The sequence below is a fragment of the Photinus pyralis genome, unplaced genomic scaffold (assembly GCF_008802855.1).
Source record: "Photinus pyralis isolate 1611_PpyrPB1 unplaced genomic scaffold, Ppyr1.3 Ppyr1.4_LG7, whole genome shotgun sequence".
Taxonomy (NCBI): Eukaryota; Metazoa; Arthropoda; class Insecta; order Coleoptera; family Lampyridae; genus Photinus; species Photinus pyralis.
In genome coordinates, this window is record NW_022170738.1 from 15,289,507 (window position 1) to 15,306,093 (window position 16,587).

Sequence of the window (16,587 nt, forward strand, 5' to 3'; positions counted from 1 at the left end):
AACACTAACATTTTATTTTGGAGGGGCCTACTCAATGTCTTTTTAATTGAACGTCAGCGTCAGCCGGAGAATTTTTCTTTATCCTCAGCTTTGACTCTATAACTCAACAAATTTCGAGTAAATCTCTAGAGCGTTTTTGTATTACTTATATAATCACTAGGTACAGTTTTTTTTATTTATTCTAAAGTTTATTGCTTCTGCCAAATAAGGCACAACAACGATCGATTCAACAGAACAATATGGTGTACTCTCTCCTCAGGGATTTTATGAAATATATGAAACTATGAACATTTGTACTTACGCGAAACTTTCCTGTCGCCGAAAGCAAAACAGATATGGTATATCCAAAGGGGAATATGAAAACATGAAAGTTTTTAAGGTCGCACTAGTTTCAGCTAACACTTCCAATCTTAACATTAGGGACATAGATGCGTTTTGAGAATTTGCCTAAGGCGTTATGGAAGGCCGACTAACACCGACACGTTCGTATTTATCATCTAAGCCCTTGAGTACAACAAAGATTTTGTGTAATTATGCAAATCTTAAACAAACAACGTCGATTTAGTACGAGAAGTACGTCGGTAATTGCAAGCAACTGATAGTAATCAACAATGTAAATTGGTGAGACGTATCTCCAAAGTAATTTCAACAAATCTCTCCTTCACAAAACACTCATGTAATATCATTTTGTAAAGCATTTTGTTTTGTTATGGTAATGAACAAATAGAGACTTTGTAAATGAATTCTTGAAATGACGCTGTGACACCTAGAGAGAAATTCGACATTCACCCTTCATAACTCCGCCGCGAGAAACACTTAAAGTTATTAATTGGGTAGTGGGGAGATTTCCAAGACAAGTAACAAGACAAAGTATTGAGTGTTTGTCGCTGACTACTCCTACACAGACAGTGAAGCAATACAACTTCAAAAAGAGAAAAAGTGTCATGGAAAAGGTAACACTAACCAATGAAAATTGGAAGCGCAATCATATTCTGGTAGTCTAATTAGACTCCTCCATCCAAGGTTTGTAAAGCTAATATGTTGCGTGTTACCCGCAGTGAGCTGGTATTTCGTACGACCTACGTCACCCGTATAGGAATTTTTCCTATTTAAATTTTGGATTCATCAATTGTTGTGAAGGTCGCAATTAGGTTTTATTTTGTCAGCGGGTAAAGGTAAGTGCTATAAATAGGTTTGAATGGCAAAATGGTACTTATATTTTTTAAATCAAATAGTTTTTTGACGACTTTTTGATTGACTAAAAGCATTCTCCTTGAACTCCTCTAAATCACATGGAAAGGACGGTACCAGATCTTTAATGTGTGCCCAGGGAAAAAAGCCGCACAGAGGGATATCTGGTGATTGAGGAGGGTTGTGCAGATAAAGCGCATTTTATAGATTGAAATAGCTTAGTAAATGACTGGGTTATACTGTACGTAGTAGCATGTTTACTTTCTTGGGGTAGATGATTAATGGGGAGGGGTTTCTTTAGACATAAACACTTAAAGACCGCCTGGCATATACATTCAAAATCTACGCTATATAATGCGAGAAGAATCAAGCCCTTAGAGAAATTCTCTGAAATATGGCATTTTCTCTTTGTAAGTACCTTCCTCCTACCTTTTCGAGATATTCACAGGTTTTTACATAGTCAGTAGATGTGTTTTGTCTAGATGATCTTTCCGCACTCTGAAAGTACCCTCCTCCGACAACTCTGTTCCGACACATTGTTTTCAAGATATTCTTCACCTTCACCAATATATGTCTCGTTCAGATGATTCATTTTGCCTTTGACATTGCTTTTCCCCGACACCACCATTGTATATATTTTTTCCAGTCGTCCAATCGTCTTTTGTAAGTACGCTCCTCCGAAAATCTGTTCTTGAGATATATAGAATTATATCCGATCACGATAAGGGGTTGACGAGAAGGACTATGGTTGGTAGAAATTAGTTCCTTTCGTTCAGTTCCACACCCCTCTTTTGATACGTAGTCAGAAAGAAGGGCGAAAACGGTGGGGGTGGGGATATCTAGGAATGCGCACAAAATTGGTGTATTTCATTTGAATTTGTATTTTCCTTTTACAATTGCATATTGTTTATTTAGATTTGTTCATTTCATTGTAAATTGCGTGAAAATTTAGGCACATCTAGTAAGAGTTTTTTTAAGGGACAAGATTTAATTAACGGACGTGTTTTTATCGCTGCTGGTAGACATACCTAACTGAAAATGCAGGGGTTCAGCGATGTGCGCTTTAGTTCGGCATAAGTGGGGACGCGTTCTATCGAAACGTTATTAAGGCTAATTACGATTGGCGCTATATCTGTAAAAACCGGACGAAGGATATTAATTTTATGATGGAAGTGGTGTTTCGTTAAATACTGCAAGTAGGGGGCTGCAAGTGAGCTGGTTCGCGTTAGTTCATTGGAACGTGTACCTTTCTTTACGATATTATCATTCATTAAATGAATGCAGATTAGCAAACTAATTGCAAACGGTAGTACTAGCAGTCAGATCTTAGATACTAAATGATAATAAACTTATGTCCTTATGTACGTATATTAATTCACAAATAAATAAATGGTACATAGTGTAAATTTTGATATTTTTGAAATGAGAACGACAAGATTCTCGCCCACCAATACCAGTTAATATACGGATTGCTTCTTTTTGGTCTGAAACTGTCGGCAGCCACATTTGAGTTACTCCAAAGAAGCAATCCATACCTCAGATGCGATTCGAACTATTTTTAATGTTTCCGCATAACCCAAATATTTAGATCGTCTTAAATCAAATAATGCTTTGTTTAATGTTTGGGTTGGTTTTAAAATGTGCGCGTTCTCATCAGTTTAAATTCCTAAAATTTTGCACGACTTTACCAAGGTTACTTTCTTGCTCCCAACCAAAAGACTATTTGAAGGGGACCTATTGTATCGCTGAGCCGACATAAAATAATTAATTCACCATCGTTGCGCAGATAATCATTATTTTCTGAGCACCCTCTCGTAGATTAGATATAGGTGCGATTGGAATTTAGAGATGGGCGTTTTATGTAGTGATATTTTAATTTTTCCAGGTGTTATGAACTGGATGCGAGAATTGAGTTTACTTTTTGGCGTCAAAATCCCGTTTTATTCAGGGTAAGCGTGCGAATTTTTCCCGGAATATCAGTTTATTTGTTGAGAATCCTTGGGAAATTCTTATTGTAACATTGTCGAAGTATGGACGTTTCATTGTCTAAGAGTTTTGAGTATTTCTTTCATCAATTTGATTTCACTGTTATTTCCCCTGTATATCTTCCCAGTTTTATACAGGGAGAGTTCAGCTTAATAAACTGGGTGGCGCTCGCCTAATGGTAAGTTATAAAGAGGTACCGAAGATTATATACCCTAAACGAATCGACCGCTGTGGAAGATCTCAAGCCTTTCATTTTTACAATCCTAAGGTAGTTGGCCGTTTATCTGTTATATGTCAAGACTCCGGATCAAAATCTTTATATTCCCGAAATCCTGCGATCGGTCAGTTGCAAATGAATTTTTAAGAATTAAGCTGAGATTCGTTATTTTCGTGTTCAGTTGAAATAATGAAGGGACTGTACGAAACTCTAATCAAAACTCAAAATTTGCATAAAAAATGGGGAATATTTTCCTTGGCATTTGAAATATTAGAAAGCCACAAACTTCGATTACTGAAAGCTCCAGAACTATTGATCGAGTTTCCAGAATGACCAGAAGTCTAACCAGAACTACAATCATTATACAGGAAAGTATTTACACAGACTGTTTAATAAAATCAAAAATCAAACTCTTCATAGTTGTGGATAACCTTTCGCAAACGAAGCCGACATTCAAATTTCCGCTTTCCTATGCACCATCGTAAACCTCTTCTGAAAAAGTAATCAAACTATCTTAGATATAAAAAACAATTGCAGTGGGATTTTGATTTTGGGAACAACGGCCCACTTTATTGTGTAAAGTCAAGAATTAGAATAGTTCAACAGGTTTGCATCGAGATTACTGATCCAAAAAAATCCATCAATGCTCATTAAGACGACGTTCCAAAATGCGAAACTACAAGAAAAATGCACCGGTGTCTTCAAGAAAATAAAAGATTTAGGAGTATTACCAAAGAATTTATTCAATTAGTTAAATTTCCACATGTATTGACCAACAGCGCAGTTGTTCAATTACCAACCGAATCTGGAAGTGGCATCTAACCGTCTAGCTTGAGGGATAGCTATTTACACAAATAGGTACATCGGCAATATCTGGGTTGTTATAGTGGCGACACCCGTTAAACTGATTTGCTGCATCCTGTCGTACAGATAATAATATCAAGAGTAATGTTCATTTGTAATTTTCATCTGTGTTTACGTCGAAAATTTATGTGGTAATAGGGTGTAATGTTCGTGTAATAATAATAATTTAGCGTGGTAGCCTCATTTATAACGTAGCGCGTTTTAAATCGCTAATGAAAAAAGTGTAACGTAGGTATACACTTACAAGAAGAAAAGTTAAATGAATGCAGATTAGCTAACTAATTGCAAACGGTAGTAGTAGCAGTCAGGCCGATGAAATATCAATGGTGAATAAATGAATGATATTACCCTAAAGTGTCAGTTACTGTTTAAAGTGGCAATAAAATTCAAATATGGTCGATCCACTTCAAGAATTAACATAAAAATTTGATAAAAAGGAACACATTTAAAACAGACTCAAATGTAGTGTAATCAATACTTTTCCAAACCACTATGTGTTCCGCAATTTACATTGCAAACAACTACTTGACATAGAAAACTTACCTTCAATCACCAGGCTTATCAAAGTCCATTAACACTTAACAGTTGTTCATTAAGCGAACGCATGTCTGAAAAGCACAAATTTTTTTAAGTCAAATTTCACATGATGCAAATGTCAGTAATCGCAGTACAAACATTGAAGTTAAAGTTCCTCAGTCACGTCAAATGGCCAATATTAAATTGCGAAAATGTTTATTATACGTAGTTATATGCTGAATGTGAGCGAGTATCCCAAAGCAGCGACGTCGGTATACTGAAGCGTCGAGGCGCTTCGAGTACTGCAAGACGCTGCTATCCCGGTCGCCTACTGACCTAGGATTTTTGCTCTTGCTCAACTAAACCAAACGACGGCCCTGTTTAAAGCCAAATTTATATCTCGTAATATTCACAACCATTTTATAATAATCCACGCGGACATTCCTCACATGCGTTTTACGATTTTTTTATTTCCATCAATGAAAGATTTTTTATGGCCTTTTTTATTTAAATTGCGCCGAACGTCTAGACAAATTCATATTTTACACCTCCGCAAGTTAGACGATTCGCGTAACCTGTGTTGAACTACCACTAAGGAAACCTCCATAAAAAGAATACTGACACTTAAATATTTTTTGTGCAAATATGTCTGATCTGCTGCCAAATGAAGTGTAAAAGCGTACTAATCTTGATAATTTATTGCCAACCTTGGAGAGAGAATGATTTAAAGCCTTCCGTTATGCAGATTATGTTATAGCCAGCAATAATGGTTTCTTGATTTATTACGTCTTCTACAATGCATTTTTTTCTGTGTCAGTTACAAAACAATGGCCGCTTGAAGCGAGATCTACAAATTGAGTAAGTTTGGGTATGAGAAAGCGTTAGCAACCAGTTCCAAAAAGGCTTACAAGGAGGGAGTTTATCCAATTTACAATCAAGCACGAGACAGAGCACGTAAATTTCGTGTTTTTGTCATTCTACAAGAACATGTCGGAAACTTACTCAGTTTGATACTCATCTCAGTTCATAGAGCTACCAAATACTTGCTGACCCGGTTACGGTTAGATGCTTGCCAGTAGCAAGGAATACAATCAGTAGAACCAAAATACCTCATTCAGGAATGGAGACCAGCATTACTCATCCGCCGATTATATTTTCATGCGTTCAGGTTAATACTAGAAAGTTAAAAATGCAATTATTCTTTCTTTCGCTGCTTTATTGTGTCAGTCAGACATTCGCCTACAAAAATAAAAATTTGGACGACTTAAAGTTGAAACGATACCACCTCAAGTTATTCAAGGGATTTCTACGTTCCGCGTATTGGTGTGTGAAATCAAAATCAAAGGGTGTCAATATGTCACTGGCAACGATTATTTTATGGGTGTAGTAAAATTTTGCGTTAGACCTTTTTCAGCACAGAAAACGTATAAATTAGAAATAATAGGTATAGGTATCATCCCTTTCTATCGCTTATTCACATTTAATGCAGGATTTAGCGATTCATGATAATAAACCATTAAATTGTATTGACCAACCCCATATCCACCAACAGCGGACGAACAATATCTGATCAGAAAAATAACATTCGCCCTAGTAGTATAGTAAGGCCGATCCTGGCTCACTTTACATTGAAAAGTGCCATATGATTGAAGTGTTAGCGTTTCAAGGTCAAAGTGGTGTTGAAGGTCAAAGTGGTATTGCGTAAGTGGGGGTGGGTGGGTTTCAAGGTCGAGTGTTGAGAAGAAATGGGTGTATTGTTTTTCGGAGGGGGTGATGGGTGAAGGCCATTGGATTTCAAGGTCGAGTTGTGAGAACAAAGGGGTGTATTGTTTGTGTGGAGGGGGGGTGGCGGCGGCTCAAGGCCGTTGGATTTCAAGGTCGATCGCTGAGAACAAAGGGAGGTTGTGTATGTTGTTTGTGTGTAATCAAATTGTTTGTGTTTTTCTGGGGTGCCGCCTCAAGGTCAAACGTGTTGCAATTTAAATATAGATATTAGAAGATGTTAGCTTGAAATGTGGTTAGTGTTAAGGGGGAATATGCGGCGAACGGCTGTTGAATGCCTTCATCAAACCTTATTGGTATTGCTATCTGATGCTGAGCATGAGGCGGTCTATGGACCTGAGACTTTTAGGGAACAGTGTCAAAACATTGTCCAAACGTATGAGTTGGGGATTGAACTATGTAGACTCTTTTTAAATTACAAAATATGCGTTGATTGCCTTATAAACGGACTGAACGAGACTCAGTTGGGTGAATACATAATACGGTGATGAAGAAAGTTACATTTGACGATAGTAACAATCGCGTGTATGTACTGATCGCGTGGTCCTTTGCATATAGTGCGGCACGAAAAGGGCCTTGGGAAACTATGGCCTTGGATAGATTTCGCTTTAGTACAAAAATAGAGCAATTTTGTAAGATATTGTCTCCCGTCTTAGCAGAAAATCATCGTTTATCAGTTTATCTGACTAGATTTCAAGGTCACCAGAACTCAATGTAATGGTATATCGCACTAGATTTCAAGGTCACCAGACAGTAATGTTTATCGCATTAAATTTCAAGGTCAACAGACAGCAATATAATGGTGGTAGAAACGGTGAATGGAATCAGTCGAATAGTGTTCGCTAATCAGTTAAAATGGATCTTAATCAACTCAACAGTAGCACCTACTGCAAACCTTTCAAGAACGTCAAGGATATGAAGGTCGGTGAAAAGTATAAAGTGATTGGTATCGACCTAATCAATACCAAATATGGCGACCGAATACTGATCGATACTGAGAACTTTAAGTGCATCCTTCCTTTGCGCTTTTATGACTACTTCAAGAGCGACAACCGTCTGCAGATCTTCAAGGACACCTTGTCCAGGGAAGAAGTGTTTATAACAAGCGCCGGAACGGCGGGGAAGACTACTAATTTAACATTTATGTAAAAAAGTTGTAAATGAGATAGAGAGAAATAATAAAATGTTGTTGATGAGAGAGAGAAATTGTGTCTCTTATTTAAATGCATATCCACCCTTAGAAACACTTTAGTTGTTCTGTGATCGTGGGGTCGAGATCATCTCAACGAAAAAAAGCTCCAAAATGGATACAATCAGTTGTACTAATAATTATTTCTCGTGCTCGTGCTGGTGCTGTAATAACAACAAAGACACTAGTGATGATTCTATCACCCAGTTTGCCGAAAATGTGCATAGTAAAGCTGCCGACGAACGTTTAATCGATTGCTCATCATATGACCTCTACGATGGTGAAAGCAATTCGAAGAAATATATTGAAATTGGCTACAGTACGCATCTTAATTTGGCCCCAGTTTTACGAATTGTGCACTCTCCATTAAATGCGATAGTGATGGTGAAAGAAGATTGGGAAATGCTTCTAAAGCACCAAACATATCTCGAGATGAAGTTCTTTAGATCTCAAGAGCTCGAAAATTGGATCGACTGGTCCAATGTTAAGGAAGAAGATATTGAGCACGACAAAAGTTCTGAATCGCTTAACGCAAATTTTACTATTCATTATAACAGGAAATTTGTGCGGGATCCCACGACGACTGAGAAAATATTAGAGAGCGTAACAATACAACGTGATAAGCTGCATTATTGCACGATGAGTAAGTACGTCGTTGAAGAATTGTTTAATCTAAAAGATATAATCAACTATCGTTTGGATTTACTGGAATCGTACGCACGGCATTTCTTATTGTTGAAGAGCTTGATGTGGTTGTAGGCGTCCAGCTTTGTATCGGCCTTCACTTCGATCGGTTTCATCCCCGTTGTTCGATGTTTACGATTATTGTACTCGCTCGTGATCGATTCGATTGCATCTATCCATACATATTTTCCGCGTAAACTAAACTGCCGGTACAAGGGGTTTTTTATACTTCTTATAACCCTCTCGGCCAGTGCGGCCTTTTTCGTACTGTACGTGGAATAGTGATTAATGCGTTCTTGCATCATTAATTTGGCGAATGATTTGTTATAGAATTCCTTCCCTGCATCGGTCTGTAGATTTTTCGGTCTGCGTCTCGTAGATTTGAAAATAGCCTGTACGGCTTTTGTCACCTCCTCACCCGTTTTAGTCTTCAACCCTCGCGTCCATAGATATTTTGAAAAACAATCGATAACTACCAATATGTATTTGTAGCCTTTATTCTCTTTTGCGTAAGGTATAAATTCGGCTAGATCTGCTTGCCAAAGATCATCGAAGCCTTTAATGATGGTACGTCTACGAGGGAAGTTTTTGCGCGCCGCTTTGTGTAACTCGTTCACCACCTGCTGCATCCTCTATTAGTTTATGTAAAGTTTCTTTGACCGCTTTCAACTCTTCCTCTAGTACCGCTACGTAATTGCGAAGACTGTCTACGGGCGCTTTCGCAATCTGCATGTATTGTGTGAGGTACCCTTTATTTATGGCATCGCGGTCGTCTACTGGATCGGCGAGGTTCATTAACCGGTTTCCGTTGAGATTTAGTCTTGTTGATAGGTAGTGTTGCAACGTTAGGGCATCGTGACGTTCAATAGGGTAGACAACATAACTTAGTCTCTTATTTTCTACATTTATCGTATCGTCGGTAATGGAAAATTGTCTTTAACAGTTTTCCAAATTGAGCATGCGTATGAGAACGTCCGAATTTATCCATGGTGAATGTAGGCAAGAAAGTGTTTATCTGTTTACCTGTTTATCTGTTTACCTGTTTATCTGTTTACATGTTTATCTGTTTACCTGTTTGTCTGTTTACCTGTTTATCTGTTTATCTGTTTACCTGTTTATATGTTTACCTGTTTATCTGTTTACCTGTTTATTTGTTTATCTGCTTACCTGTTTATATCAGAAGCTGTTTATTTTGAAAGCTGTAGATATACTTGATAGCAGTATTTTCCAACTGAAAAATAAACACCTTTTCACGGTAGGTTTTATATAGTGATCGAAACCTTTCCTGAAACGACCGTTTGCACATCCGCATCCTTATTTATAGGGCATTAAGAGAAAGAAGAAATGTTACACTTTTATCGCTTTATTTACTAAACAATTACGACATTGTATAGTTGTTATGTATGTAATACACGTTTGCCAATGCACAATGACATTTTGGATAGGAATGATATAAACAGCTGGCTTCCAATTTAGGTAATGCAGGTTCCTCGTTGATCTCGACGACATCCTGCGATAAGGTTTTTCGTATAAATTCTGCCTTCTCCTTTCCCTTCACATATATAGCCTCCATTGGTGATACTAGCCGGCGAAGTATAATCGGAAATAAGTGGGGCGGTGTATGTCCTTCTTCCCATTTAATACAATGGTGGTTGTGCATCAGCCAGATAGCTTGTCTCTGGTAGTTCACATCTAAACTGCTAAATGAAAATGGAGGTTTGAACACAATATGTGCAACTTGGTGCCCATTAAATACCGCCAACTCCTTTGGCGTAAATGTCGTTGGGGATGTTTTAAATCCTTGAACGTCAATAGCAATAACCATTTTCTGCTACTGATTCACCAAACTGTTTCGAGACCTACGTACTACTGGACTAGCACTACTGTACTGCTCGCCATAGCTTATATTTCCAACTCGTAACCTTGAAAGCGGTTGACTGCGATGATTGGCTGTAATGTAAAAATAATTCATTGACTAACAGGCAGACATGCCATTGGCTGTCACGGGGTACCTCATATATTCCTCAAAATAATTACCCAAAGCCTTCCGGCGTAGGTAATGAACCACAAGGTCATTTGAACTATTGCGCGTGTGCTAAGTAGAAGGCCATTAGGTTAGTCACCCCATGGGTTACTGTCCTCGGTGTTGGGGTCATTCTACTATGGAAACATTATCACGTAAAATTGATAAATGACGAACAATCTCATCCCTATGTTTTAATAAAGAAATACACTCCCGTGTCAGATTTACGATCCGAGTGCTCATTAATCCTACCGGATGATACCATATTTGCACACGCCTGTTACGTTGCAATGTCACTGCACAGATGTGCGACTTGCACACGTTTATCTGTTTGAACTGAGGGTTCACGGGTGTCTTTATATTACCATCCTATGAGTCATGGCTTTTTCCAAGAAGACTGCCTCCTTTGTTCTCACTTCTCAGAATTTTCTATGAGTCATCGCCTTTAACCTTCATTTAGTTCAGGTAAGCTCCTTAGTTTCGACAACAATCACCCGGTTGCAGAATAGTAATTGTGTAATTATTAAACAGTATGAAGTTTCGATGAGAGAGACATGGAGAAATTAATTTTTAATCATGCTTATGCCCTCCGGAGACACTTTATGCGGCATTTTCCTTTATTGTAATTTTTGGTTGGTTTTTGGGGACGTTAAACGGAGAAGGTATAGATTTAAATGCGTCTATTAATTGCACGACATGTGAAACTCCCGCATGAAATGGTGTATATAAATATGTTTCTAAATCTTTGTTTAGCGATGCAAATAGAGGTCTAACTGAGAAAGAATTTTATTCAAAAATGCATACGGTCATTTTTTCAATAAATATTTTTATACAATAACTAAAAATTGCATATTTCTGTGAGCTGCTGCACGCGCCTCCCCTGTAACTTTAGAAGGGGCGCCTGCAATTATTCATTCTTGAACGCCTTGTAATTATAAGACTCTGATGTATCAATGAAAGTCATGAAACTTTATAGTTGGCATTTGCATGTGACAATTTTTTATGCTAGACATTTTTCACATGTATGCAAAACGCCTCTTAAATCCCGAACAGTGCAAAGGGCTATTTTGATCAGCACTTTTGTGTTGCACATCGCCTTCCAAGAACTAAAATAGTACAATGTACAAAGTGTCTTTTGTTTTGACCGTTGTTCGCAGGAAATTGCAGGAGCAGTTCGTATCTTCACGTCATCGCCCGATTTTCCTCAAACGCAATTTTTTCTAAGAACACCATTTGAAATTGCATTAAAGCATCGAACTAACTTACAGAAATAAAACATGCTACGTAAACGTATGTAAAATGTTGGGCAGATATGAAAGTCAATTTCGAAGAAACGAGAGAAGCTTTGCTTATATCATTTTTAAATCATGCTAAAGAAGGCAGTATTTCCTACAAAAATGTCCTTGATGCAATCTGGTTGCGGTTAAAAATTGTTGGACTTGAAACGCCGTTCCAGGAAAAAATTTTAGTCTTCTTAGCCTTGTAATTAAAATCGTACCTAGTAATTTTTCGCTAAAAATCCCCATAAATGCCTGTATTATAATTGAAAATAGACCCAATGCTTTGGAAATGTTTCATTAGTGAGATTATGAATGCGATTAACGTTATCGCAATTCTCTCATTTCCATTAGTTATTTTTAGGAGTAGGTGTAGGTACGTTCTTGACGAACACAAAGTCTTTTGCGTTCCCAATAAGTTTACTAAACTGTAACAACGAGAAAACTATTGGATATGACTGAAGGAGGAATGTCATTTTTAATCGCGCAAATTGTTATCCGCACTGTTCACGTAAAATGCTTGTAGCTAAACATGTCCTCAGTGTGATAAATAGGTGCATTTTTTTACCTCGAATCGTAACTATAAGCTAATAACGTATTAGCATTGAGTAAAGAATTTATTTATTACTCAATGGTATTAGGTACCTCTGAATGGGATTAATACCTTCAAGCGATAGGCGATGTTATAATTAATTAGATGTGTTTAATTAAGACATAATTTTTTATACAAAATGAAACCAAATTATTAAAATTTTCTTTAGGTACACATTAAGTAAAGTTATTTTTAGGTGCACGATTATTCGTTCTTGAATCCGTATACTCTTCTTTTACCTGAATCATGAATGCATTTATCTAGTTCGTTAGGCATTTCTGTGAGCACCCGTCATCGCATCCAGGTCCGCAATACTGATAGCCAGGAATATGTAGTTCCACTGGAAGTTTGTTTATGAGATTATTAACCAAGCCACTCCCATCCGTACACTTCCGCATCCGATTCAACATTGTTGAATTGCGGCAATAAGTTGCCATATTTATAGGAAATCCATCCATCAAATAAAACAAAAATGCTCAAATAAAGTACGTTTATTGACATATGTGATACATAAAATAAGTAGGTCGATAGTATAATAATTCCATCATGCAAACTGTATTATGAGAATTGACGTTAAACTTATAGTTTAATACGTCTTCAATATCGCGATAGATGTTGTCATCGTCGCCCTCGTCCTCGTCACCAAACTCCATTTTACGAAAATGACGGTAGTTAATCACCTGTTCGATAACATCCTGATAGAAACAGGACAGAGCGTACGATTCCAGTAAATCCATCCGAAAAACACAAACAATACACCCCTTTCTTCTCAACACTCGACCTTGAAATCCAATGGCCTTCACCCATCACCCCCCCTCCGAAAAACACAAACAATACACCCCATTTCTTATCAACACTCGACCTTGAAACCCACCCACCCCCACTTACGCAATACCACTTTGACCTTCAACACCACTTTGACCTTGAAACGCTAACACTTCAATCATATGGCACTTTTCAATGTAAAGTGAGCCAGGATCGACCTTACTATACTACTCGCCCTTTTACTGATTGAGGATAGGCAATGTCATTTGCTATGAAATATTTCTCAGTTACCGTATTAATTATTTAAAACGGTCGACTTTTCCTGGCCATTTTTCGAAACTCGCCATTCGGAGATATTATTTGTATATTATAAACTCACTAAAAGGCCGCAAAGGATGACAGAAAAAAGCGTTCGAACGTTTTACGGTACGTCGAAGAATGCGATTGAAAATTACCACGTCAAAACCAAAAACACCGAATGGCTATATTCTTTTTATTAACGAGAGATATCAAAAAAATTAAAAAACTACCCCCATCACTCCCTTAAACACAAACCATACTGACGTAAAATCTTAAAATACCCCACACACAAATTGAATTCGCCAAAAAAAATGAATAGACCGCATAGTTCTAAAAGGAGATTTGCTTGTAAGTAATTGAAACCAAAAGATCCAAATCCGATTTTAAAGTAACCAATAAAATTCCACAAATAGATGGTTATCCACGTCCAATACAAAGTCTGTGGTTAAATGCGCATTATGTGTATCCACGGCGACCACGGCAATGTTAACCGTTATTGCGTATTTTTTTATAAAAGCTTATATTATACTGATTGTACATGAAACAATCGATATAGATTTTATATACCCAAATATAGAACCATTATATCTTTTCGCTATATGACTAATTAAGACAATGAAGAATTGGTGCTGTACCGTATGCACCTAGAACTTGGCTTCAGAAGTCAATTGGAAACATTTTATACCACCCACCCCACCCTGTACTTGTACTCATTAATTATGTGAGGGATATTGTTGAAAATGAATAAAATAACAGTAATGTTGCTTGTAAACTTACAAATTGGTTGTAACTTTTAAATGAAGTTAAGTGTACAATCACATTTAAAGCATTTCTAGAAATTTATAAAGTGCACTCCATTAAAATCAGGCAGACGAGCATCCTCCAAATTAAGCAAAACGTCAAGCGTTTGCGGTTCATTAGTCAGTTTTATCGTTTTCTATTAAACATTGCTTAAATAACTAGGATAAAAGATCGCGTTCAACACGTTGAAAACGTTTGTATAATTACTAGCTTAAACTTGCATAACTATGGCAATGTGAACAAATACAAAACGACCGCACCACAAGCAGAGTGAATCATTGATTGAAATCTGCGGTGAAAACACCTTATGTCCTTTTATGCCAGTGCCAAAGTAAAAAATCGGCATTATACAAGCAACTATATTTACGTCGGACGAGGCTCCAAACGCTCTATTCGCAAATTACACAGTTACTTTTTTTCCATACGTCACAAAAAAAGTAAATTGCCTGTGGGCCACAAAGTATTCATACATTTTTTTCCATTTTGTATTACTCCGGCTCAAGGCGAATGTCGGCAGTTTAATAACTTTATACATTTTCAGTTACACACTCTTGAAACAAACAGCGCTGCTATTTCACAACGTAGGTACGTACTTTTGACAGAAACACAATACTACAAAAATACCTTTCGATTTAGAGAAACAGGAGTAATTACCTTGGTTATAGCATTTACCCTCAGACTCCCAGTTTCTTTCACTTCAAAAGTACCTTTTGAGGACCAGAAAATTCCGTTTCCAAAGATACGCAGAAAAGCAAATTAAGATGGCTTCATCTGGAGTGGTTGAGTAGTATTGAATTTTGTACTGCCCTAAAAATGTTCACTTTAATCAATTAACAAAGATTCTTTATTTAAGGGTTGATGTACCGTTTCTTAATGGTGTTTTATCTAAAATTGTGAAAATCACATGAGCAATCACTCAGTGAAGTAGTTAACGAGCCTTATTGTACTAGGGATATTCAAGTTTAGTAATTAAGACACTTATGGCAGTGCTACCAAAACTCGACTGAAATCTGTAATAGAAGATTAACAAGTTAAAAAGTAATCGTAAACGATTTACATAAAGCGCATTTCCACTTGCATTCATTTCCCATTTGTAAGATGCAACTTCTGTTAAAATCGTAAAAATCCGGCCACAAATGTGAAAGATAGCGTTGCAAATGTGTAATCCATTTTTGACGTGCTAATTCAATTTCAGTTTATGAGAAGAATTTCATTTCAATGCTTTTCTAAATAAGAAAGTTGGAACTGCGCATGCGCACAACTAAATTTTGAAACTAATGTTAGATTTTCCTTTGTTCCAAGAGCCTAAATATCAAATTTCACTTAAATGCTTCCATAGATAAAAAAGTTGGCACTGCGCATGCGCAAAATAAAATTTTGAAACTGGCGCTAGATTTTCCTTTATTCCAAGTGCCTATGTATCACATTTCATTTAAATTCTTCCATTAATAAAAAAAGTTGGCACTGCGCATGCGCAAAGCCAAATTTTGAAACTGGCGTTTTGATTTTCCTTTATCCCAAGTGCCTATGTATCAAATTTCGTTTAAATTCTTCCATAAATAAAAAAGTTGGCACTGCGCATGCGCAAAACTAAATTTTGAAATTGGCAGTTGATTTTCGTTTATTCCAGGTATCAAATTTCATTCAAATGCTTTTATAAGTAAAAAATTTTGCAATTCGGTTTATAAATGGTCGAGATGCGAAAAGGGCACTGTGAATTTTTAATCGATTCGATTCAACTTTTGGCGTTGCGTATTATATGGCTAAAGCTATGCCCATATTGAATTTCATGCAATTCAGTTCATAACTAACGGAGATGTAACAGTGATCGAACATTTCTAAACAAAGTTATCGTTCACACGGACAGATAGATGGACAGACAGACAAAGGAACAGACGGACAGACCAACAGGCAGACGACAGATAGCAATGCAAAATTATAAACGATCTCTAGGATCGTTAATAAACGGCAAAAGTGTAAAATTATGGAACATGTAAAAACGGTTTTTTGTTTTTTTTACAATAACTTTTTTTGTAAGCGGTACAGAAAAAATTCCTTCCTTGGTACAAGACTCGACACCAGAACGAACCAAATAGCGAAAAAAGTAGAACAATAGCTCTTAAGATAAAGAACTAGTAGCGTCGCAAAACGAGCGGACGGACGGACGGACGGACGGACGGACGTACGGACAAAGTGGCCACAATAGCGCATTTTTTTTATTTTTGTGGAAATGCGCTAAAAATGAGAAGCCGTATTACAAGACAGATAATAATATCTAGAGCGAAAGATTTAAAGATTAAATGCATCCCTTTTACAAAACACAAATTACACTATGATGGCCTTATCAAGTTAGTGGTAGTGTACGAAGCGTGAAAAGTAATATTTTCATTTAGAATGGAT

General features: G+C 37.0%; 1 protein-coding gene across 1 annotated transcript; it reads left to right on the top strand.

The window, feature by feature from the left end:
• The first annotated feature begins 6,547 nt into the window (after positions 1–6,547).
• LOC116175680 lies at positions 6,548–8,504 on the top strand. Its single transcript, XM_031493918.1, has 2 exons — positions 6,548–7,276; positions 7,337–8,504. Exon 2 carries the CDS (start codon positions 7,860–7,862, stop codon positions 8,502–8,504), a length of 645 nt encoding a protein of 214 aa, XP_031349778.1. The 5' UTR covers positions 6,548–7,276; positions 7,337–7,859.
• The last annotated feature ends 8,083 nt before the right edge of the window (positions 8,505–16,587 follow it).

Bases quoted from the DNA above. Each gene is read 5' to 3' on its own strand.
- LOC116175680 (XM_031493918.1), top strand. From the start codon at position 7,860: ATGGATACAATCAGTTGTACTAATAATTATTTCTCGTGCTCGTGCTGG.